Raw genomic sequence first — 19888 nt, 5'->3', positions numbered from 1 at the left:
TAAGCAGAAAGTGTGCAGGGGAGGGGAAAACTAAAGTGCTTTCTCACTTTACAAAGAAGACCAGACAATGAAAGTGTTGTCTGAAAAGTGGACAACAGCCAGCAGCCGCTCTATTGTGAACGTTTACCTGTTCCCGAGCCCGGGCGTATATGTATGCCATTAGCCGTCTGGTATTCCCGCCTGCCGGGCGTAGATGTATGCCCGTAGCCGCCTGGACTTCCCGCCGGCTGGGCATACATCTACGCCCGTAGCCGTCTGGTCTTCTAACTGCCGGGCATACATGTATGCCCGTAGCCGCGAAAGGGTTAACTGACCAAAGCTGCTAGGTAAACTACTGTAGTCTAGTTTTACGACTCAAGACACTCCCATTCAAATTTATATTTGATGTCCTCAAACTTCTCTTTTTCATAAACTGTTTTCTCACTAGTGCAAGTGTCGTGTCGTGTGTGTGTGTGTGTGTGTGTGTGTGTGTGTGTGTGTGTGTGTGTGTGTGTGTGTGTGTTGAAAATGGGGGGGGGGGAGAGGGGTTGGACTCGCACTTTTAGCACAAAGGAGGATTCGCCTGAAAGCTAGAAAAACTCTCAATCTTTCTTATGTAGGTAGTGACAACTCAACTCTTACACTGTTCGGTGAGTTGTTCCACTATTTATTAGATATGTTCCTAAAATATTGTCCTGAAAAATGAAGCTGATCACATCTGGACACCTGACAACAGACCACTGACCAATATTTCCTTTCTTTTCTAAATGATGCTGAGATCCATATCAAAATAAACAAAACTGTTCTTCAATCATGCAAGTTATGACAGGTGTGGAAACTGGAAAGAAAAAGACTGCTGCAGCAGAACAATCCCTTGTTTCTGGAATGTCAGTTTTTACAAAATAAAAGTTCCTCTACACATCCAATATTCCAATCAACATCACATTGCCATCACAAATGTGTTAAATACAGGTAAAAGTTGAGAAACTGCGGAAGTTGTGTGTTTCTATTACTAACTATCCTGATGTGACTACTGTTTTATTCTTGAAGTTTCCAGTAGTTTGTTTCATTTACTGATCAATTATTTCACTGTTTTGTAACAATATAAGAGAAGTCAGTTGGAGTAATTATACAGACTAACTTCAGCTGACCCATTTTTTAAATGCAATGAATAACAGTAATAACTGAAATCACACTTGTGTGGTAAAATAACTTACAAGTCCATTAAACAAATGCCAGAAAAACCCTGTCAAAGAATATAAACTCAACATAGAAAACTTTGCTTAAAAGAACAATCATCCCCTACAATGATACATATGTGCGACTCGTTGCCGGCAGCCAGGCAGCATACACATGCAGTACACAGTGCACAATCATCAGTACTGGAGACTCCTCTTTGTCTGGATGTCTTCCAGTATCTGTCGCAGCTCCTCATCTTCAAATCTCCCTTCCAAGCTGCAGAGAAAAAGAGAGAACGCAGAATCTGTTATAAAATCTGCAAATTGTACAGTATTAATTAAGATGATATCACTCTAAAGTTGCACAAGATGGGCAAAATAATATGCTAGGCCAACAGATGTGTGTGGTGGTTGTGGTGTTTTGATCTACCACTTTGCCATTCCTTGCAGGTATCCAAATAATTAAATGATTTAGTAACAATGAAAACAATAATTTTTTACATTAACTCAACACAATGTTTTAGCAGTAATCGCTGTCTTGCACATTACCTTGTCTTCCACCTTTAAGCTATCAGGTTTTCAATTCTCATCCAGTGTAGTTTCCAACAATCAGTCTTTCCTTCTCATCCCCTCATGAAAGCCTCCCTTGACCCGCGGTTCTGTGTGACTTTTCTGAAATCCACCCCGTTTTTCCTAGAACTCTCCAGTTCTTTTCCTTCACCCATCTTCCTTCCCCTTTAACCCTTCTGCCTGAAGGAGCCACAGGCTCCGAAAGCTTGCCTAGTTATAAACTTTTTATGCGTGTGCTCTGCTGCCGTTTAGTGATTATATTTGTTATCTATCCAAAATAATTTATTAAGGAAGCAGTCTAACATATACTACCACGAGACTCACTGCTATTGAAAACTGTTATCATCAGACAGCTGGAACAACACTAGTGCCTCTTAAGGAAAAAAAGCCACCAGCGATAAGATTCATGTTTGTTTTTATTTTTTTTCTTCTATGAAATTAACAAAAAAGTTGTTCTATTTACTACTAATCACTAACAGATTACTAACTGATAAAGAGATGTGAATTATTGTGTAAGAAATAAAGAAATAGCTGGTACACATTGGTTCAGTGAAGTGAATAAGCATATAATTTTAGCTTGCTCAGCTGAAAGCAAGAAAAACAAGGATGTCACACATGAGATGCATACATTTCTGTTGTTTGTTCTGATGCTAGGCACTTTCCTTGTACGTAACAATTTTGTACAGATTCTAATGATTCACACAGTCTTACACTTCACTTGACTTTCTAATACATGATCATTTTTGTAAATATAATTACTTTCACTTCACAAGCAGAAGTGTTGAAGGTCATCGCTCTTTGTGGTGGAGGAGGAGGCTAGTGTAACTCCCCGGCAATATTGAGGTCATTAGAGATGGAGCACAAATTTGTATTAGGGAATGATGGGAAAGGAAAGCAGCTGGGCCCTTTTGAAGGAACTACCCAGGCATTTGCCTTAAGCGATTTAGAGAAATTAGAGAAAATCTAATTCAGGATCCCTGCACGTGGGACTGAACCATCGTTATCCTAAACCCAAGTCCAATATGCTATCCATTGCGCCCCACTCACTCTGCTGCTTGTGCCTCGGATGTAGCAACAACTGTGTAATTGGTTTCTTCTGTGCTGGAAAACAGTTATATTGTGTGACACTTCATAATCACGTCACGTCTGTGTGGTTTCCCTCAAGTTACAGCTGCGGTGGCATTCAAAACTGTAGGTACTGCACTCCACAGGAGTTTGCTGTGTTTCACACTGACTGATTTGACTGCAAGTGTAGTTGAGAAAACTTCACATTGGTGAGTGGGTATATGCAAAACGTCAAGTCATCTTCTGTTTATTGACCTTTTTTCTGTCCTTAAAAGTAAATGGTATTCTTCATTAACTATCTGTATGTTACAAAAGAGTCATAAATAAACTGTCCAGTAATGTACCAATCCCTGTCTCTCAACACCCACACAAAACAGAACTTAGAGAAATGTGGTATAATTGTTTAGTTATTGGTGACTTTTATGGCACTACATACACTGCCCGTTGTAAAAACTATGTTATAAATCAATATACATTTTACTATTTGCACTAATTCAGCACTGCAGCCTTCTGTCTGCTTGGAGTGTTGCAGGCACATTTTACAACAAAAAGGGGCAGGAGTTTAGTGACTGTATGTGTTAGACTGTGCTGCTACTCAGCTTTTTTATACGGTTGCTGTTAATCTTCTGTTGCTACATTAGTATGAAGGCTATCCAAAAAGTACATTACGTTGTCACAAACTAAAGAATAGGAAAAATGTTTTATTCATTTGAAAGAAACAGTTAAATACTATTTGTCAATATCAAAACAATGGAAATTCCAGGTTGGAATAACAACATTAGGAAAAGTACAGATTGCTGCTCACTGTAAAGATGACCCTTTGAGTAGCAGACAGACACAAAGAAAACACTGTTACTCATAGGTTTCAGTCAAAGTCTTCTTCAACAAGGTAAACACACACATACAAACAAGCAAGCAAGTACACCTAACGAGCACATGACTGCCACCACTGGCCTGAGCAGCCACTGATCTCACAATGAAAATAATGTCTCTCATACATTCTAGCCAATTACACCTTACTTGTGAGATTTACATTTATTATACTGGATTACAGGAACCATTACCTTGGAATCAGCGACTTTGCTTCTTCGGGGTTCTCTGGACACAGGTTCGCCAATGAAGCCAGTTCAAATTTGTGCAGCTTCTTTTGTGCCAGCAGACTGAAACATGCAAGCAGTCAGCAGTCAGTACGAGCAGCCCTTAGCAGCTCACCGTCTCACAACTATTCATGTCATCGCCTTTCTGGCTTAGATCTTTTTTAATATGTGACTTGAAAGTACTGCTTCTTATTCCAGTCAGTACAAACTTTATTAGTCTAATTCTGAAGATACTCATAGTAGCATTGAAACCTGGTCAATTTTGACTTATATTTGTGACCGAGGGCTTATTTGTTCTAATATAATTCTGACACAGTCACTGAACCTTAGCAGCTATGTTCAAAGTTTTCTGAGGACTCTTCTGATCTTGATGACATGGCACCATGCTCCACAGATTGAACTTGCCTGGGCCTGAATGCATTATAAATCTGTCTCTCAGAATAACCGTTTTGTCGGAACACTGTCTTGAAATGTTTTATTTCACTTGACGAGCTTTCAGCACTAGATACCACATGTGCTCTATGAACTAAAATACATAAGGCACTACCCCAATGTGCAGGACAATGGCAGCTTGTGGCCTGCAGATATAGATCTGTATGCGTTGGCTTTAAGTAGACGCTGGGTCCCAAGGTTCCATCTGCTTTCCTTTGTACTAAGACATCAAGAAAAGGTCAAGTACCATCTTTTTCCACTTCCAGTGTGAAGTTTATATTCAGATGGAGCAAATTCAGGTGCTGAAGAAACGCGGGTAATCAAGTCCATGTGACCACACCACAAAGGTATCACCCACATACCACAGAAAACAAGAGGGTTTGAGAGTGGCTGCCTGTAGTGCTTTTTCTTCAAAAACCCCCATAAAATAATTGGCCACCACAGGAGACAGAGGGCTTCCCATGGCGACACTATCTACTTGTTCAAAATATTGGTCATGAAATAAGAAGTATGTTGAAGTAAGCATGTGTCTAAATAACGCTACTATGTCCTCAAACTTGTTTCTAATGAGCTTCATAGAGTCCTGCAAGGGTACCTTTGTAAATAAAAACACAACAATGAAACTTAGTAACAGATCTGATGATTGCGATCTACGAGTTTTCAGTCAAACTATGAAATTTTTAGAGTGAAGCTGCAGCTTCACTGTACTGTGCAGTTCATTCCCCACTCGTGTCCTTTGCTGGTGGGCAGACAGAACTGAGAAGCGTTGTGAAAGAAAGTTTACTGAACAGCATTCTCAGTCTTTGAATAGTTTTCAAGAAATGCTTCCGAGACAACATTCTGCATATAATATGAAATGTAGCACAGTGGAATAATTTTTCTTATTATATTGCTACCCAACACATTTTTTCCTGCTCTCTTCCTTCCACAAATAATACATATACTAAGCCTGTAGTAAATCTCCAATTTCTTGACTGGGGTGTATCTTTAAAACTTTATCATTCAGAGTAATTTCCTGGTAGCTGATAACAGTATAAATTGTTCACATGGATACATTTCATTTACAGTAATATTCAGTAATTATAATTCATGAAAACAAACAGGCACTTGCAAATCCCTATATCTACACGATTACTCTGCAATATGTACTTAAGATTTTGATAGAGGACAGAAGGTTCAGTCTCTTTTTAACCATTTCAGTCTCAAATACTGAACACATGTCTTTTGTGTGAGCTCTGACAAATACCAGCTTTGTTTTAGCAATTGCCACTGTGTGTGTGTGTGTGCGTGTGTGTGTGTGTGTGTGTGTGTGTGTGTGTGTGTAGGGGGGGATGAAGTCAGGGGAGCACAGAGGCCAGGGAATGTCAACGTGCTGAGAAATTGCACATCCAGAGAAAAAATATCACACCGAGTCCAGCGAAACCCTTGCTGAATGAGCAATGACACTATCTTCTTAAAACCACATGTTCTGTATTTTAAATATGACAAAGTCTTGTATGGGGCTTACGACCACGTTAAAATACACAAAAATTATAACCAATGTTGGTAGGTTGCTCTAACAGTCAGTCAACGGAGGTTGGCTGAACTACTTTATTACATTAGGTGTTTCAGGTGTAACACATAATCAGACCTGTCAAAAAATTATTTTAAAACAATCATAAGCACATAGTAATCCAGATCAAGAAGTGATGCAGAAATGTATGTCACACATCACAATTTAGGTAGTACAAATAAAGTTCTTAGAAAACTTGCTAGCCATCAACAACTGGACTAACAAAAGGAAAAAAAAAAAAGACAACCGAGGATCACAGGATTTGTCAGAAAACTTACAAACAACAGTCCTTATCTGTACTATGCGGTGTCACAAACCTATCTGTGACATTTCCTACTCCTAACAGCCAACCAAATGTATGCACTAAACATTTTACAAGTTTTATTACATATTGAAATATATGTTTGGTATGTATCTATAGAAATAGAGTTTTTTATTTTATTTTATTTTCATACAACGGCTTATGACTGGAAAAATGTGTGACTCTTCTCAAAACTATTATTCTAATTAATAAATTGTGCTTTTCACGGACACAGTCACACATTACAACTTCACACAAATGCTGCAACTCATTCTACAAAGAATATTATCTGCCTGTTTTGCTCTCATCAGCTTCTTGCAATCAACTGAACACACTGTTGTATTGCTTTGAAATGGTTTGAATCATATCTCTTGGAGAGGAAACAAAGGGTAGTAATCACATCAAATGGAGCAGCTTGGAACCATTTTATTCCTGTTCTAGGTAAATGACTTGCCTCTCAATATAAACACTCATTTAACTGTTTGCAGATGATACTTCTACCCTAATCAAAAATGAAAACTCTGACAATATACCACAGTGTGTCATGACTACGTTAAGTAACCTGGAAACATGGTTCAGTCTAAATGGCTTAAGGCTAAACATCTCTGAAACCCACATGATGAGTTTTAAAATCAAACAGTCAAAAACTGAAGAAATATGTATCATTCACAACAATCAAAAAATGGAAGAACTTGACTCGATCATGTTCCAGGGAATAAACTTAGACAGAACTTTGAATTTGAATTCCATATAGAATATCTAGCAAATAAATTAAACAGCCTTGCATTTGCAATGGAAATTTTATCCCGTGCCACTTATATGGCCACCAGGAAAATAGCACATTATAGCTACTTTCAATCAGTTACTCTATATGGCATAATTTTTGGGGAAAACTCAGGAAACGTTACACAAATTTTAAAGTTGCAAAAAAAAAAAAATCATTCTCAGCATGTGTTCTGCACAGCTAAGGGCATCATTTCGACCATTATTTAAAGAGCTAAAAATATTAACTGTCTCCTCTTTATACATCTCTGAGGTGGTTCTTTTCCTATGCAGCAGAGCTGATCTAATTTTAAAAAATCATTTTAAACTCTAATATGACAAGACATAAAGAAAACTTCATGTTCACCTGAAACTTCCTGGCAGATTAAAACTGCGTGCCGGACCGAGACTCAAACTCAGAACCTTTGCCTTTCGCGGGCAAGTACTATACCAACTGAGCTACCCAAGCACGATTCACATCCCATCCTCACAGCTTTACTTCTGCCAGTACTTCATCTCCTACCTTCCCAACTTTGCAGGAGAGCTTCTGCAAAGTTGGGAAGGTAGGAGACGAAATACTGGCAGAAGTAAAGCTGTGAGGATAGGACGCGAGTCGTGCTTGGGTAGCTCAGTTGGTAGAACACCTGCCCGCAAAAGGCAAAGGTCCTGGGTTTGAGTCTTGGTCCGGCACACAGTTTTAATCTGCCAGGAAGTTTCATACCAGCGCAAAATCCAATGCACAGTGAAAATCTCATTCTGGCTTCATGCTCACCTCTCATCCCTTAAAACTGTGTGCTCAGACTCCGCAGTATATAGCCATGAAAATTCAGAACACAATGAAAGAGTGTGACATAATGAATATGAAGATAAATATTTTAAAAAGCAAGTTACACAACTTTCTAATTAAATGTTGCTATTACTCTGTGGAAAATTTCATGAAGGATTAAGTGATACTTTAAGCTGCATCCCTAAAACGAAATAAAAAGTTATGATAATTATAGTAGATTTAAATACTGTTAAGCCTGACAAATTTTAAGTAAGTAAATTCTCCACAAAGTATTATCGTGTGACAAAATTTTAAATAAGCAAACTGTAACCTTGACGTGTCTCCTGAACATCAGACATATGTTCTGAAATTGTGTTCGTTATGAGATGAATAAAGCACATTTCACATATTCCAACCACACCATTTCGCAGACAGTGCCAAAGTTGTACCACTAACAACTAAGTAATGACACTGACCTTGTTTTATAAACTTTGTGGACACAGGAACCACAGAAAAGCTGTCAGAATATAAACTCACCTACGTACAGCGGCAATTGTGTCCTTGTTCTTGAACTTTCGAAAGCGATTGGTGTAGCCCAGCGTCTTGACAAACACCTCTGAGAATTCCTGCTCCTCCTCAGCACTTTCGTTCTGTGCCTTCCGGTGCTCCAGCAGCATGTGTACCTCACTGATCAGCAGTGTTTCTGCATTCTCAAACTCTGCAAATCACGAATCTTTGTCAGTATGCTCATTTTTTTTGTTTTCATTTTCTTCCTTTGTCATGCATGATATATATTAAAGTGCAATAACTCAACTATGGACATTTAATAATGCAATGCCTTTTGGGACACATACGGAAAATAAGTCTGAAACAAGGGCACTAATTTACTTGTGAATAGTTTAATCAGGAATTTGTTTACGTGATTTAATAATAATAAAAACTCTTGGCTAGGTAACTTAATGTGCCTACTCCCAAACACAAACTGCTTCAAGTTACGTATTGGGCCCCTTCTGAAATTACGGTTGAGGGGACGAACTAATCTTTAGTGCAGCCAGAGGACTAGGTTGGGTTGCAAGATGATAATTTTGTCGTGAATTGGCGAACCAAACGAATATGAAAGCAGGAATTTGGTTATGGTAACAACTGAGTGATAGCTATGCCTAATGTTTACGTCCGTGCCATACAGAGGAGGGGGGGGGGGGGGTGGTCATTCCATGCCAAGTGGTCTAATATCGAGAAATGTTCCCACATGACCATAATGGATTTTGATGAAATTATGTATGAACAATCCCACATGTTCTCAATGAGCACTGGTAAAGCTCCAGTTTCAGAAATTCAATACTTGCAGAGATATAGTCACTTGCTTGAAACCATAGCACAGCTTCCAATAGTGCATCCTTGAATTTTCATCAACTTTGAGATGAGATATCTCTAAGTATTTGCATGAAAGAAACAAAACTTGGCCATCTTATACAACTTTTAGACCTCTTTAAAGTAAAATATTAAGAAAAGGATTTCTGAGCAATTTTCATATAGATAATTTGAAGCAAAGTTGGGCGAAAAAATAGCTTTTTTAAAAAAAAATGCGAAATTTAGTTTTTTATGTCTCCAAAAGTAATTGTGGGATGTACATGAAACTTTGCACACCATAACTTACCAACACAAGGTCTTAAAACATAAAATTTCGTTCTCCTATTGCTTTCCATTATTTCACAAATCTAGGGTGAATTTGACGATTTTTGAAGAAGTGCTAAAAATGGGTATTTTCGTCAAATTTTTCAAAAAAGTGTTTTCTGCAAACTCTTCTAAACTATGGTCATTAGAAAGAGCATATTCTAAACTATCTAGAAAAGTGGATTTGGTTTTGCAATGCAAGCATATAAGACCCTAAAAAGTAGCATCATCAAAGAGGCGCACTGGAAGTTTGAACACATTTTTCTGGCACTCAAATTATAGCTGAAATCTTTTATTTTGCCTTATACCTGTTTATTAATGTCTGGGATAAGTGAAATAAGAAGTTGTAATGAATAGGACCTAGCTTAAGTCCGAATAGCAAAAGAAATGTATATAAAATAGAAAGAAAGTTCCACATGGGCAAAATTTATTATAAACAAAGATTCCAAGACTTACCAAGCGGGAAAGTGCCGGTAGACAGGCACAATAAAACAACACACAAACAAAATTTTAAGCTTTCGCAACCAGCCTTTAAATATGTCTGCGTCTGTGTGTGTGTGTGTGTGTGTGTGTGTGTGTGTGTGTGTGTGTGTGTGTGTGTGTGTGTGTGTGTGTGTGGGCGCACGGGCGAGTATATACCTATCCTTTTTTCCCCTAAGGTAAGTCTTTCCGCTCCCGGGATTGGAATGACTCCTTACCCTCTCCCTTAAAACCCACATCCTTTCGTCTTTCCCTCTCCTTCCCTCTTTCTTGAAGAAGCAACCGCTGGTTGCGAAAGCTAGAAATTTTGTGTGTTATTTTATTGTGCCTGTCTACCGGCACTTTCCCGCTTGGTAATTCTTGGAATCTTTGTTTTTAATATATATATCACACACAAAATTATTATCAAGAATGAATGTAAATCGTAAAATATATGCATAATCATCTAATTATTAGTTGCCTGCTTAATGAACAACACCAGCTTACTGATGGAAAAGAAGTGTATTAATGAGTTGCTATGGTCCGTGGTGGCTTGACCACTGCTAGTTTCATTTCACCTGAGAAAACCAGCATTCCCATTGCCATAAGGGCCACACCCGATAGCTTAACAACAACAGCCACGGGTGGGTTTCTTTACCACACGATCCCAAGCCTGATAAGGGTTTCTTTACACAGGTTCCCAAGCCTGATAGTAAAATTATTTAAGAGCCCTGTGTAAAATTAGAAGGCACTCTTCGGTTCCTTAGATTGTTTCCTCTAACCTATTTCAATTTTTGATATGCTACATTAATTTTCTGATGAATATCAAGAGGAATGGTATATTGCCAGCCAGACGAATTTACTGATTGAGCTGGAATAACTGCAATAATGTGGTGTTCCAGAACCCAGCACTTGTCACTTCTTGGTGGCCAATAAAATGAATTTGCTGGACCATGTGGGTGCATAAAGTTTATTAATTCATCCCTTTGCTATGTGGAGGTCTCACAGATATTCCCAATCCACTACATGTTTTCATAGATGCATGCAACATATTGTCCTGGTTGGAGAGCAGACATTAATATGCCCCCTTCATTACTGTGTCCCATTTTAGGTTAGAGAATTCCCTCCCTAGGCCCGACAAGACGCCTCCTGAAACGCGGCAAGGCAGGAGTAGGCAAAATGCAACAAGGAATAACAATATTAATGTGCTAATAGTAAACTGCAGAAGCGTCTATAGAAAGGTCCCAGAACTGCTGTCATTAATAAACGGTCACAACACCCATATAGTACTAGGAACAGAAAGTTGGCTGAAACCAGACGTAAACAGTAATGAAATCCTAAACTCTGATTGGAATGTATACCGCAGAGATAGGCTGGACAGTGAAGGGGGAGGCGTGTTTATAGCGATAAGAAGTGCAATAGTATCGAAGGAAATTGACGGAGATTCGAATTGTGAAATGATTTGGGTGAAGGTCACGGTTAAAGCAGGCTCAGACATGGTAATTGGATGTCTCTATAGGCCCCCGGGCTCAGCAGCTGTTGTGGCTCAGCACCTGAAGAATAATTTGGAAAATATTTCGAGTAGATTTCCCCACCATGTTATAGTTCTGGGTGGAGATTTTAATTTGCCGGATATAGACTGGGAGACTCAAACGTTCATAACGGGTGGCAGGGACAAAGAATCCAGTGAAATATTTTTAAGTGCTTTATCTGAAAACTACCTTGAGCAGTTAAACAGAAAACCGACTCGTGGCGATAATATATTAGACCTTCTGGTGACAAACAGACCCGAACTATTTGAATCAGTTAATGCAGAACAGGGAATCAGCGATCATAAAGCGGTTACTGCGTCGATGATTTCAGCCGTAAATAGAAATATTAAAAAAGGTAGGAAGATTTTTCTGTTTAGCAAAAGTGACAAAAAGCAGATTACAGAGTACCTGACGGCTCAACACAAAAGTTTTGTCTCAAGTGCAGATAGTGTTGAGGATCAGTGGACAAAGTTCAAAACCATGGTACAATATGCGTTAGATGAGTATGTGCCAAGCAAGATCGTAAGAGATGGAAAAGAGCCACCGTGGTACAACAACCGAGTTAGAAAACTGCTGCGGAAGCAAAGGGAACTTCACAGCAAACATAAACATAGCCAAAGCCTTGCAGACAAACAAAAATTACGCGAAGCGAAATGTAGTGTGAGGAGGGCTATGCGAGAGGCTTTCAATGAATTCGAAAGTAACGTTCTATGTACTGACTTGGCAGAAAATCGTAAGAAATTTTGGTCCTATGTCAAAGCGGTAGGTGGATCAAAACAAAATGTCCAGACACTCTGTGACCAAAATGGTACTGAAACAGAGGATGACAGACTAAAGGCCGAATTACTAAATGTCTTCTTCCAAAGCTGTTTCACAGAGGAAGACTGCACTGTGCTTCCTTCTCTAGATTGTCGCACAGTTAACAAAATGGTAGATATCGAAGTAGACGACAGAGGTATAGAGAAACAATTAAAATCGCTCAAAAGAGGAAAGGCCGCTGGTCCTGATGGGATACCAGTTCGATTTTACACAGAGTACGCGAAGGAACTTGCCCCCCTTCTTGCAGCGGTGTACCGTAGGTCTCTAGAAGAGCGAAGCGTTCCAAAGGATTGGAAAAGGGCACAGGTCATCCCCGTTCTCAAGAAGGGACGTCGAACAGATGTGCAGAACTATAGACCTATATCTCTAACGTCGATCAGTTGTAGAATTTTGGAACACGTATTATGTTCGAGTATAATGTCTTTTCTGGAGACTAGAAATCTACTCTGTAGGAATCAGCATGGGTTTCGAAAAAGACGATCGTGTGAAACCCAGCTCGCGCTATTCGTCCACGAGACTCAGAGGGCCTTAGACACGGGTTCACAGGTAGATGCCGTGTTTCTTGACTTCCGCAAGGCGTTTGACACAGTTCCCCATAGTCGTTTAATGAACAAAGTAAGAGCATACGGACTATCAGATCAATTGTGTGATTGGATTGAGGAGTTCCTAGATAACAGAACGCAGCACGTCATTCTCTTCCGAAGTAAGAGTGATTTCAGGTGTGCCGCAGGGGAGTGTCATAGGACCGTTGCTATTCACAATATACATAAATGACCTGGTGGTTGACATCGGAAGTTCACTGAGGCTTTTTGCAGATGATGCTGTGGTGTATCGAGAGGTTGCAACAATGGAAAATTGTACTGAAATGCAGGAGGATTTGCAGCGAATTGACGCATGGTGCACGGAATGGCAATTGAATCTCAATGTAGCGAAGTGTAATGTGATGCGAATACATAGAAAGATAGGTCCCTTATCATTTAGCTACAAAATAGCAGGTCAGCAACTGGAAGCAGTTAATTCCATAAATTATCTGGGAGTACGCATTAGGAGTGATTTAAAATGGAATGATCATATAAAGTTGATCGTCGGTAAAGCAGATGCCAGACTGAGATTCATTGGAAGAATCCTAAGGAAATGCAATCCGACAACAAAGGAAGTAGGTTACAGTACAATTGTTCGCCCACTGCTTGAATACTGCTCAGCAGTGTGGGATCCGCACCACGTAGGGTTGATAGAAGAGATAGAGAAGATCCAACGGAGAGCAGCGCGCTTCGTTACAGGATCATTTAGTAATTGCGAAAGCGTTACGGAGATGATAGATAAACTAGAGTGGAAGACTCTGCAGGAGAGACGCTCAGTAGCTCGGTACGGGCTTTTGTTGAAGTTTCGAGAACATACCTTCACCGAAGAGTCAAGCAGTATATTGCTCCCTCCTACGTATATCTCGCGAAGAGACCATGAGGATAAAATCAGAGAGATTAGAGCCCACAGAGAAGCATACCGACAGTCCTTCTTTCCACGTACAATACGAGACTGGAATAGAAGGGAGAACCGATAGAGGTACTCAGGGTACCCTCCGCCACACACCGTCAGGTGGCTTGCGGAGTACGGATGTAGATGTAGATGTAGAAAAGATGAACAATCATTTAAAACTCTGCTGTCCTGAATTGTTGTTTCATTAATAGGTAAAAAGTGATGACTTTCTCTAGTGCCTGCTACAGTTTGTCCAAGTTTAAACCTCTCTTCTTGTGACAATATTTTTTTCAATTTCATCTTTACTGACGAAAACAAATTTAATTCCATTAATGTTTTCAGAGCAGAAGTGAAACAGATCTAGGGGAGTAAGAATTTGTCGATTGAGTGGCCGTTGCAAGCTTGCTCTTGCTGATAACCGCTTTGAATATCTCCAATCCCATCACAAGGTGATTTCCCGTGACTACTAGCAAAAAACTTCCATTCGGCTGTCATTCCAAAATCACTCTTATGATAGCACAAATTTAGGAAATTCTTGAAATTTTTATATTGAGCACTGGAGCCATCACTGAAATAATGAATGTGGGATATCTGTGCAAACCATGCTTTTATATATTTGATGAGCTTCTCGAGAAAAACGTGAACTGTAATAATGTCATGCCACAAACAATCACTGATAATGCGAAAACTTAAATATTCTACTTTCCCATTTGACAAAAGTAGATAACAAATGGATGAATTGTTGCTTGACTATTGTCCCAGTAGAAGCCTTGCACAGCATCCTGAATGATAAAAGAATAATTGTCTGCAATATCCATTGGGACAACAACTCTTTGTCTTTCAGATGACATTTACGGCCTTTAAGATGCAGGCTTTGATGCTTGGGAATGTAATGATGGTATGACAGGCTCTGTATTTTATTTTTTACATCTTCAAAAATTCATCCACTGCCATTTGTTTCGTGTCCAGTGTCGCCCAATCGGTATGCATCCACTGCTTAAACAGAATAACTTCCTGTGACTCATGATCTAGGAAATATGATGGCAATTTCAGATGCTATAGCTTCAGACCCAGGACACCTTTCACACCGATGTAGCATGCACTGTTTTAGAGTTCAAACTGCAAACTGCCTTACTGAGAATCTCATTATTATGTTCACGTATACCAGCTCTGCTAAGCATAAGCTTAACATTTTGATGAATTGCACAGTCGCAAACTGCAGCATGCATTCCAGCTGAGCCTACTGTTACACAAGTACACAAAACTTTGAGAACCCTATTTCTGGACCATTTATATTCTTATAGGTAACATACATCCCACGTAAACCGCAAAGTAACAATCTTTTCTGCATGTATGTCTTTCTATCTAAAAGTCTAACTGAAATACTATCTTTTTTTCCAGGGCACACCCTACTATGCTCATCATCTACAAAAAAATTTCACACTCTACTAGTAACTTCTGCTGGTAATTTCCTGCTTTGCCTATTTTTGGAAGTGCCAGAATGCCCTTCTCTGCCTTAAGCTTCCGAGCATTCTTCACCATTCTTTCGGACACGCCGAACTGAGCTTCTGTTTGTCTGACTTTCCAACTAACAGGTGCCAAGGTTAAAGTTTGCATCTGTTCTTTACGAATTGCATTCTGCATCTTGGCTTTCAGTTCAGTCAGCAAATGTGCATAGTCGGCACAGCTTCCACATTTCTTAATTTCATTAGCATCTTCAATTTGTCGGTTTACTCCCACTGCATTTACAATTCTGTTTTTAATCACATTTTGAGCCTTTTGAATTTTCTTTTTCACATATTGGGGCTTATCTCTGTGGCTTACTGTTCTCTTCAGGGGTGAAATACCGATAGACAGTGAATTACTATTTAATTCTTCTTTTCGTGTAAAGTCCTCATCAGAATGTGATAAGGCTGATAAAGCTTCGTCCAAGTGTTCATTCACGGTAGTCCCGCAAGCAGTGCAAGTTTTCTGAACTGGCTTTATGTTATTAACAAGCTGATTTTTCAACATATCAGAAGCCTTATTAGCTGTTTCAGTATCAAGAGAGTGAATTCCTGCCTTAACATTATGATACACCTTCCCAAAGGGATTGAAGCATTTTTTTTGTAACCTCTCATATTGTGCTAATAACAGGGCTTCATGGTTAGGCAAACTTGAGAGGTATTGTCCAGCTTTCCTTCAGAACGTCAGACCAACTCTTTTTCCTCATCACTAAAATCCGCAAACCATTTTAAAGCAGCTTTTTTGGCAAAGAAAGTGACATGACACTTTGTTCCACTACCTCCTTGCCCAATTGAGCGGGAAGGTATACTGTTCCCTTCTGCATCCATCTCTAATCAGTAACTAAATAATGTATTTGGCCTCCAAGTGCAAATTATAATCTGCTTAACTTCAGACAAATTGCTACTGAATGAAATTATACGCAATTTATAACACCAATGAAAAAATCTAATAAGTGAGATATGCTATAAAAGACACGATCAAAACATTTTTATTGTAAATTAAATTACAGACTAAGATGGTCTCACGAATCACTTAACAAGCCACACTCAGTCAAGAGAACCCACTCACTATGTTGCAAAATACTGATTGTTCAAACAAGGCTCACAATAATGAAATAATCTGATTGTTAAAGTAATTGTTGCCGTTATATTTTCTATAAACAGTGAATCTTGTTAATTTTCTTTGTGAAACTAGTGGTTACAAATTTAAAACTCTCGGACGTTTAACCAACCAATTTCACATGTTTCCCCTATAACTGTAAGACAAAAATTCACAGGTTACAACACCTAGGTATTAGAATCTCTCTCAAATCAGAAGAGTTTTGTGCAGATGAACACTTACGATAAAAACAGAAGGGCTACTTCTCATAGTTTTCAAGTTTTTCCGACAGTCTCATTGCCTATTTACCAGATCTTTCTATTTCAATTATTCAAGGCACTAATAAACATTTATTAGGAATAATAAAAGATTTCAGCTATAATTTGAGTGCCAGAAAAATGTGTTCAAACTTCCAGTGCGCATCTTTGATGATGCTACTTTTTACGGCCTTATATGCTTGCATTGCAATACCAAATCAACTTTTCTAGATAGTTTAGAATATGCTCTTTCTAATGACCATAGTTTAGAAGAGATTGGAGAAAACCCTTTTTTTGAAAAATTTGACGAAAAATACCAATTTTAGCACTTCTTCAAAAATCGTCAAATTCACCCTAGATTTGTGAAATAATGGAAAGCAAAAGGAGAACGAAATTTTATGTTCTAAGACTTTGTGTTGGTGAGTTATGGTGTGCAAAGTTTCATGTACATCCCACATTTACTTTTGGAGATATAAAAAACTAAATTTCGAATTTTTTTAAAAAATAGCTATTTTTTCACCCAACTTTGCTTCGAATTATCTATATGAAAATTGCTCAGAAATCCTTTTCTTAATATTTTACTTTAAAGAGGTCTAAAAGTTGTATAAGATGGCCAAGTTTTGTTTCTTTCATGCAAATACTTAGAGATATCTCATCTCAAAGTTGATGAAAATTCAAGGATGCACTATTGGAAGCTGTGCTATGGTTTCAAGCAAGTGACTATATCTCTGCAAGTATTGAATTTCTGAAACTGGAGCTTTACCAGTGCTCATTGAGAACATGTGGGATTGTTCATACATAATTTCATCAAAATCCATTATGGTCATGTGGGAACATTTCTCGATATTAGACCTCTTGGCACGGAATGGCCCAGGGTCCAATAAGTAACTTTAGCCCAATTATCCAATAAGTGATAAATATTAAGAAGGGTGGGAGGGGGGGGGGGGCGCTCATTTTTTATGTACCATGAAACAGTGTAAAGTCTTACAACCCGATATGTAGGACCTCGTGCTCTCCAACATACCAGTCACAGTAACCCAGTGTAAACAATCACAACTTATTTTATGACAGTGTAGTGTAGTCCACAAATATAACTTTTCATGTGTCTGAAAACCAACAAGAGAATTATTTTTGCTGTAAATATTTAGTACTAGTAAGAAATTTCGATCTAATATTCACAAACAAAGTTCTTCTAACCTAAAAATGAATTTGAATTTTCATCGCATGGTAAACAGTTAAACTACTACGTTGCTGAAGTACCTTTTGGGAACACTAACGCTGCCGCATCTTCTTCTACCATATCTCTTAGAGCAGGATTAGCCATTTTTGCTTACTACGGTTTTTACTGTTTATTAAACAAACACTCCGTACGATTCTAAATGACACTTCCCGCGAGTAATCACGCGTGCAACTGTTTAGTGCCTGCTGCCTAGGATGTTACAATCTAAAAAGATATGTGACGATTAGTCAAAGTTAGTAATAGAAACTATCACGGCTTCCTTCAGATAAGTAATGAAGTATACAAGAATGTAAACTACCCATAGCATAACAGTATAAGCTACAATTGCAGAAAAGAAACACGTTTCTATTAATATATTTTCGGTTTCTATTTGCGACGACTATGAGTTTGTGTGCGTTAGCTACGCTAATACGTTCAATAACTTTGGCTGCGGTGGTATTCATTTGTTCATTTTGTTGTCACCGACGTATAAAAAGCGTGCATTTTAAATATGTAATTGAGAAGCGTTCGAAATGTGAGAGTTGCGCTCCTGATGTTCTAAGATTAGTATATGTTGTGGCAGGCTTCAGCAGTTTTATAGAAATAAGAGTGTTCATACCACCACATCTAGTGAAAATATAGAGAGGTATTTTACCAAGCTTGAAAGCAACACACAACAATTTATTTAAGTTGGTCAAATCAAGAACAAACTGTGATAGGCCTATGTTAATAAAGTCGTGAATAACAAGGGAAAAAAGCGTATCACATTGTCAGTGCCTAAACATTAGTGCGCGAGAGCATAGTTGACGCAGAAGGATGACGGACTAAAGAAGACACAAGGAAATACTATGTCTACCAAAAGAAATATAGTTTTTAAAGTGATAGGAAGCCGCAAATAAGTAATAAATTTAATAATATACAGTACAGTACAGTACATGGTAGTGGTACCGGTAGTAATTTAACTCCTCTCTAGTTCACTTTTACAAATATAGTGGACATATACAAAGTATACAGGACATATACAAAAAACAAAACAGGTGTCGCAGTGCTTCATCAAAACATTCAGTACCTATGCAAAAAGTGCCTACAGTTACAGCAAGCACTAAGGAAAATGCAGGCGTAGTTATTCTTACTTGACAACTATAGCCTTGAGTAGTAATTTCTGTGGAACAGAACATAAAAGTGGGGGAGTTGCCATATATTGTAAAGACAATCTGCATGTCACAAAACTGGATTTTATCACTGAACTTGTGGAAATGACATTTGAAATTGCAGCAATAAAGCTGTTTGTAAACAAAGTGCCCCTGATTGTTATAGGTCTGACAGATTTCCTATTACTGGACAATTTCCAACAAAACACGGGAAAAATGATAGAAATTGTATGCAATAAGTATAAAAACATAGGTATTGTTATATATGGTGATTTTAATATAGATTCCTTAAAGTATACTAAAGATTATGAAAAAGTAAATGATATTCTGTGTATCTGTAATTTGTCAGACAGGGTTAATGGGCCAACCAGACTAACTAAAGACTCCTCTAGCTGTATATATCTCTTTTACACCAACTTAGATAACTGCAGAGTTGACATAATAAACCTTCACCTCTCTGATCATCTTTGCCAGACAATGGAAATACTGAATACGCACAATTCACGAAGTAGGCTACATAAAGATGATTCAAATAAGATGTACAAATGAAAAATGTTTAGAGAAGGTGGAGTCCGCACTGCAGTCTGAGACATGGAATGACATATATTGTGAAGAAAATATTGCAGACAAATGGAATAACTTTTATAACATTTTCTTAGCCCATTTCAGTGTAACATGTCCAGTCACTTTCAAAAAGAAATATACTCAAAACTGTATAAGACTTCCTTCAGAAGTAAAACAGCTGAAGAAGAAAATGTTTATTACTTGGAAAATATATAAAGAGTTCCAGGACACATCAACTAGAGACAACTACCAAACGTCGAAAAGCCTATAAACAAGCACTGAATATAAACACAAAGGAAACTATACAGCAAAAAAAATTTTACCTCAAATAACATAAGCAAATCAGTATGGAACTGTGTAAAGCAGAATACCAAAGCCTAGTGTCAACAATATCCAACTAATGACCGATAATGTAAATATTTCAGATCCATATA

At 38.3% G+C, this 19888-nt stretch overlaps 1 protein-coding gene across 1 annotated transcript; it reads right to left on the bottom strand.

Annotated features, from left to right (window-relative positions):
- Positions 1-836: 836 nt before the first annotated feature.
- Positions 837-18171, bottom strand: LOC126295426 (DNA-directed RNA polymerase II subunit Rpb4). The gene is made up of 4 exons (XM_049987910.1): positions 17781-18171; positions 8240-8420; positions 3857-3952; positions 837-1434 (listed from the first exon to the last, which is right to left on the bottom strand). Exons 1-4 carry the CDS (start codon positions 17842-17844, stop codon positions 1356-1358), a joined length of 420 nt encoding a protein of 139 aa, XP_049843867.1. The 5' UTR covers positions 17845-18171; the 3' UTR covers positions 837-1355.
- Positions 18172-19888: the final 1717 nt, after the last annotated feature.

This window comes from Schistocerca gregaria, chromosome 11 (genome assembly GCF_023897955.1).
Source record: "Schistocerca gregaria isolate iqSchGreg1 chromosome 11, iqSchGreg1.2, whole genome shotgun sequence".
Lineage (NCBI taxonomy): Eukaryota > Metazoa > Arthropoda > Insecta > Orthoptera > Acrididae > Schistocerca > Schistocerca gregaria.
This window is presented reverse-complemented; position numbering and strand designations above follow the sequence as displayed.

Coding starts and splice junctions, on each gene's coding strand:
- LOC126295426 (XM_049987910.1), bottom strand. CDS start 17,844: ATGGCTAATCCTGCTCTAAGAGATATGGTAGAAGAAGATGCGGCAGCG. Junction 8,421..17,780: donor AGCGTTAGTGTTCCCAAAAG/GTACTTCAGCAA, acceptor CGTGATTTGCAG/AGTTTGAGAATGCAGAAACA. Junction 3,953..8,239: donor ACAATTGCCGCTGTACGTAG/GTGAGTTTATAT, acceptor TGCATGTTTCAG/TCTGCTGGCACAAAAGAAGC.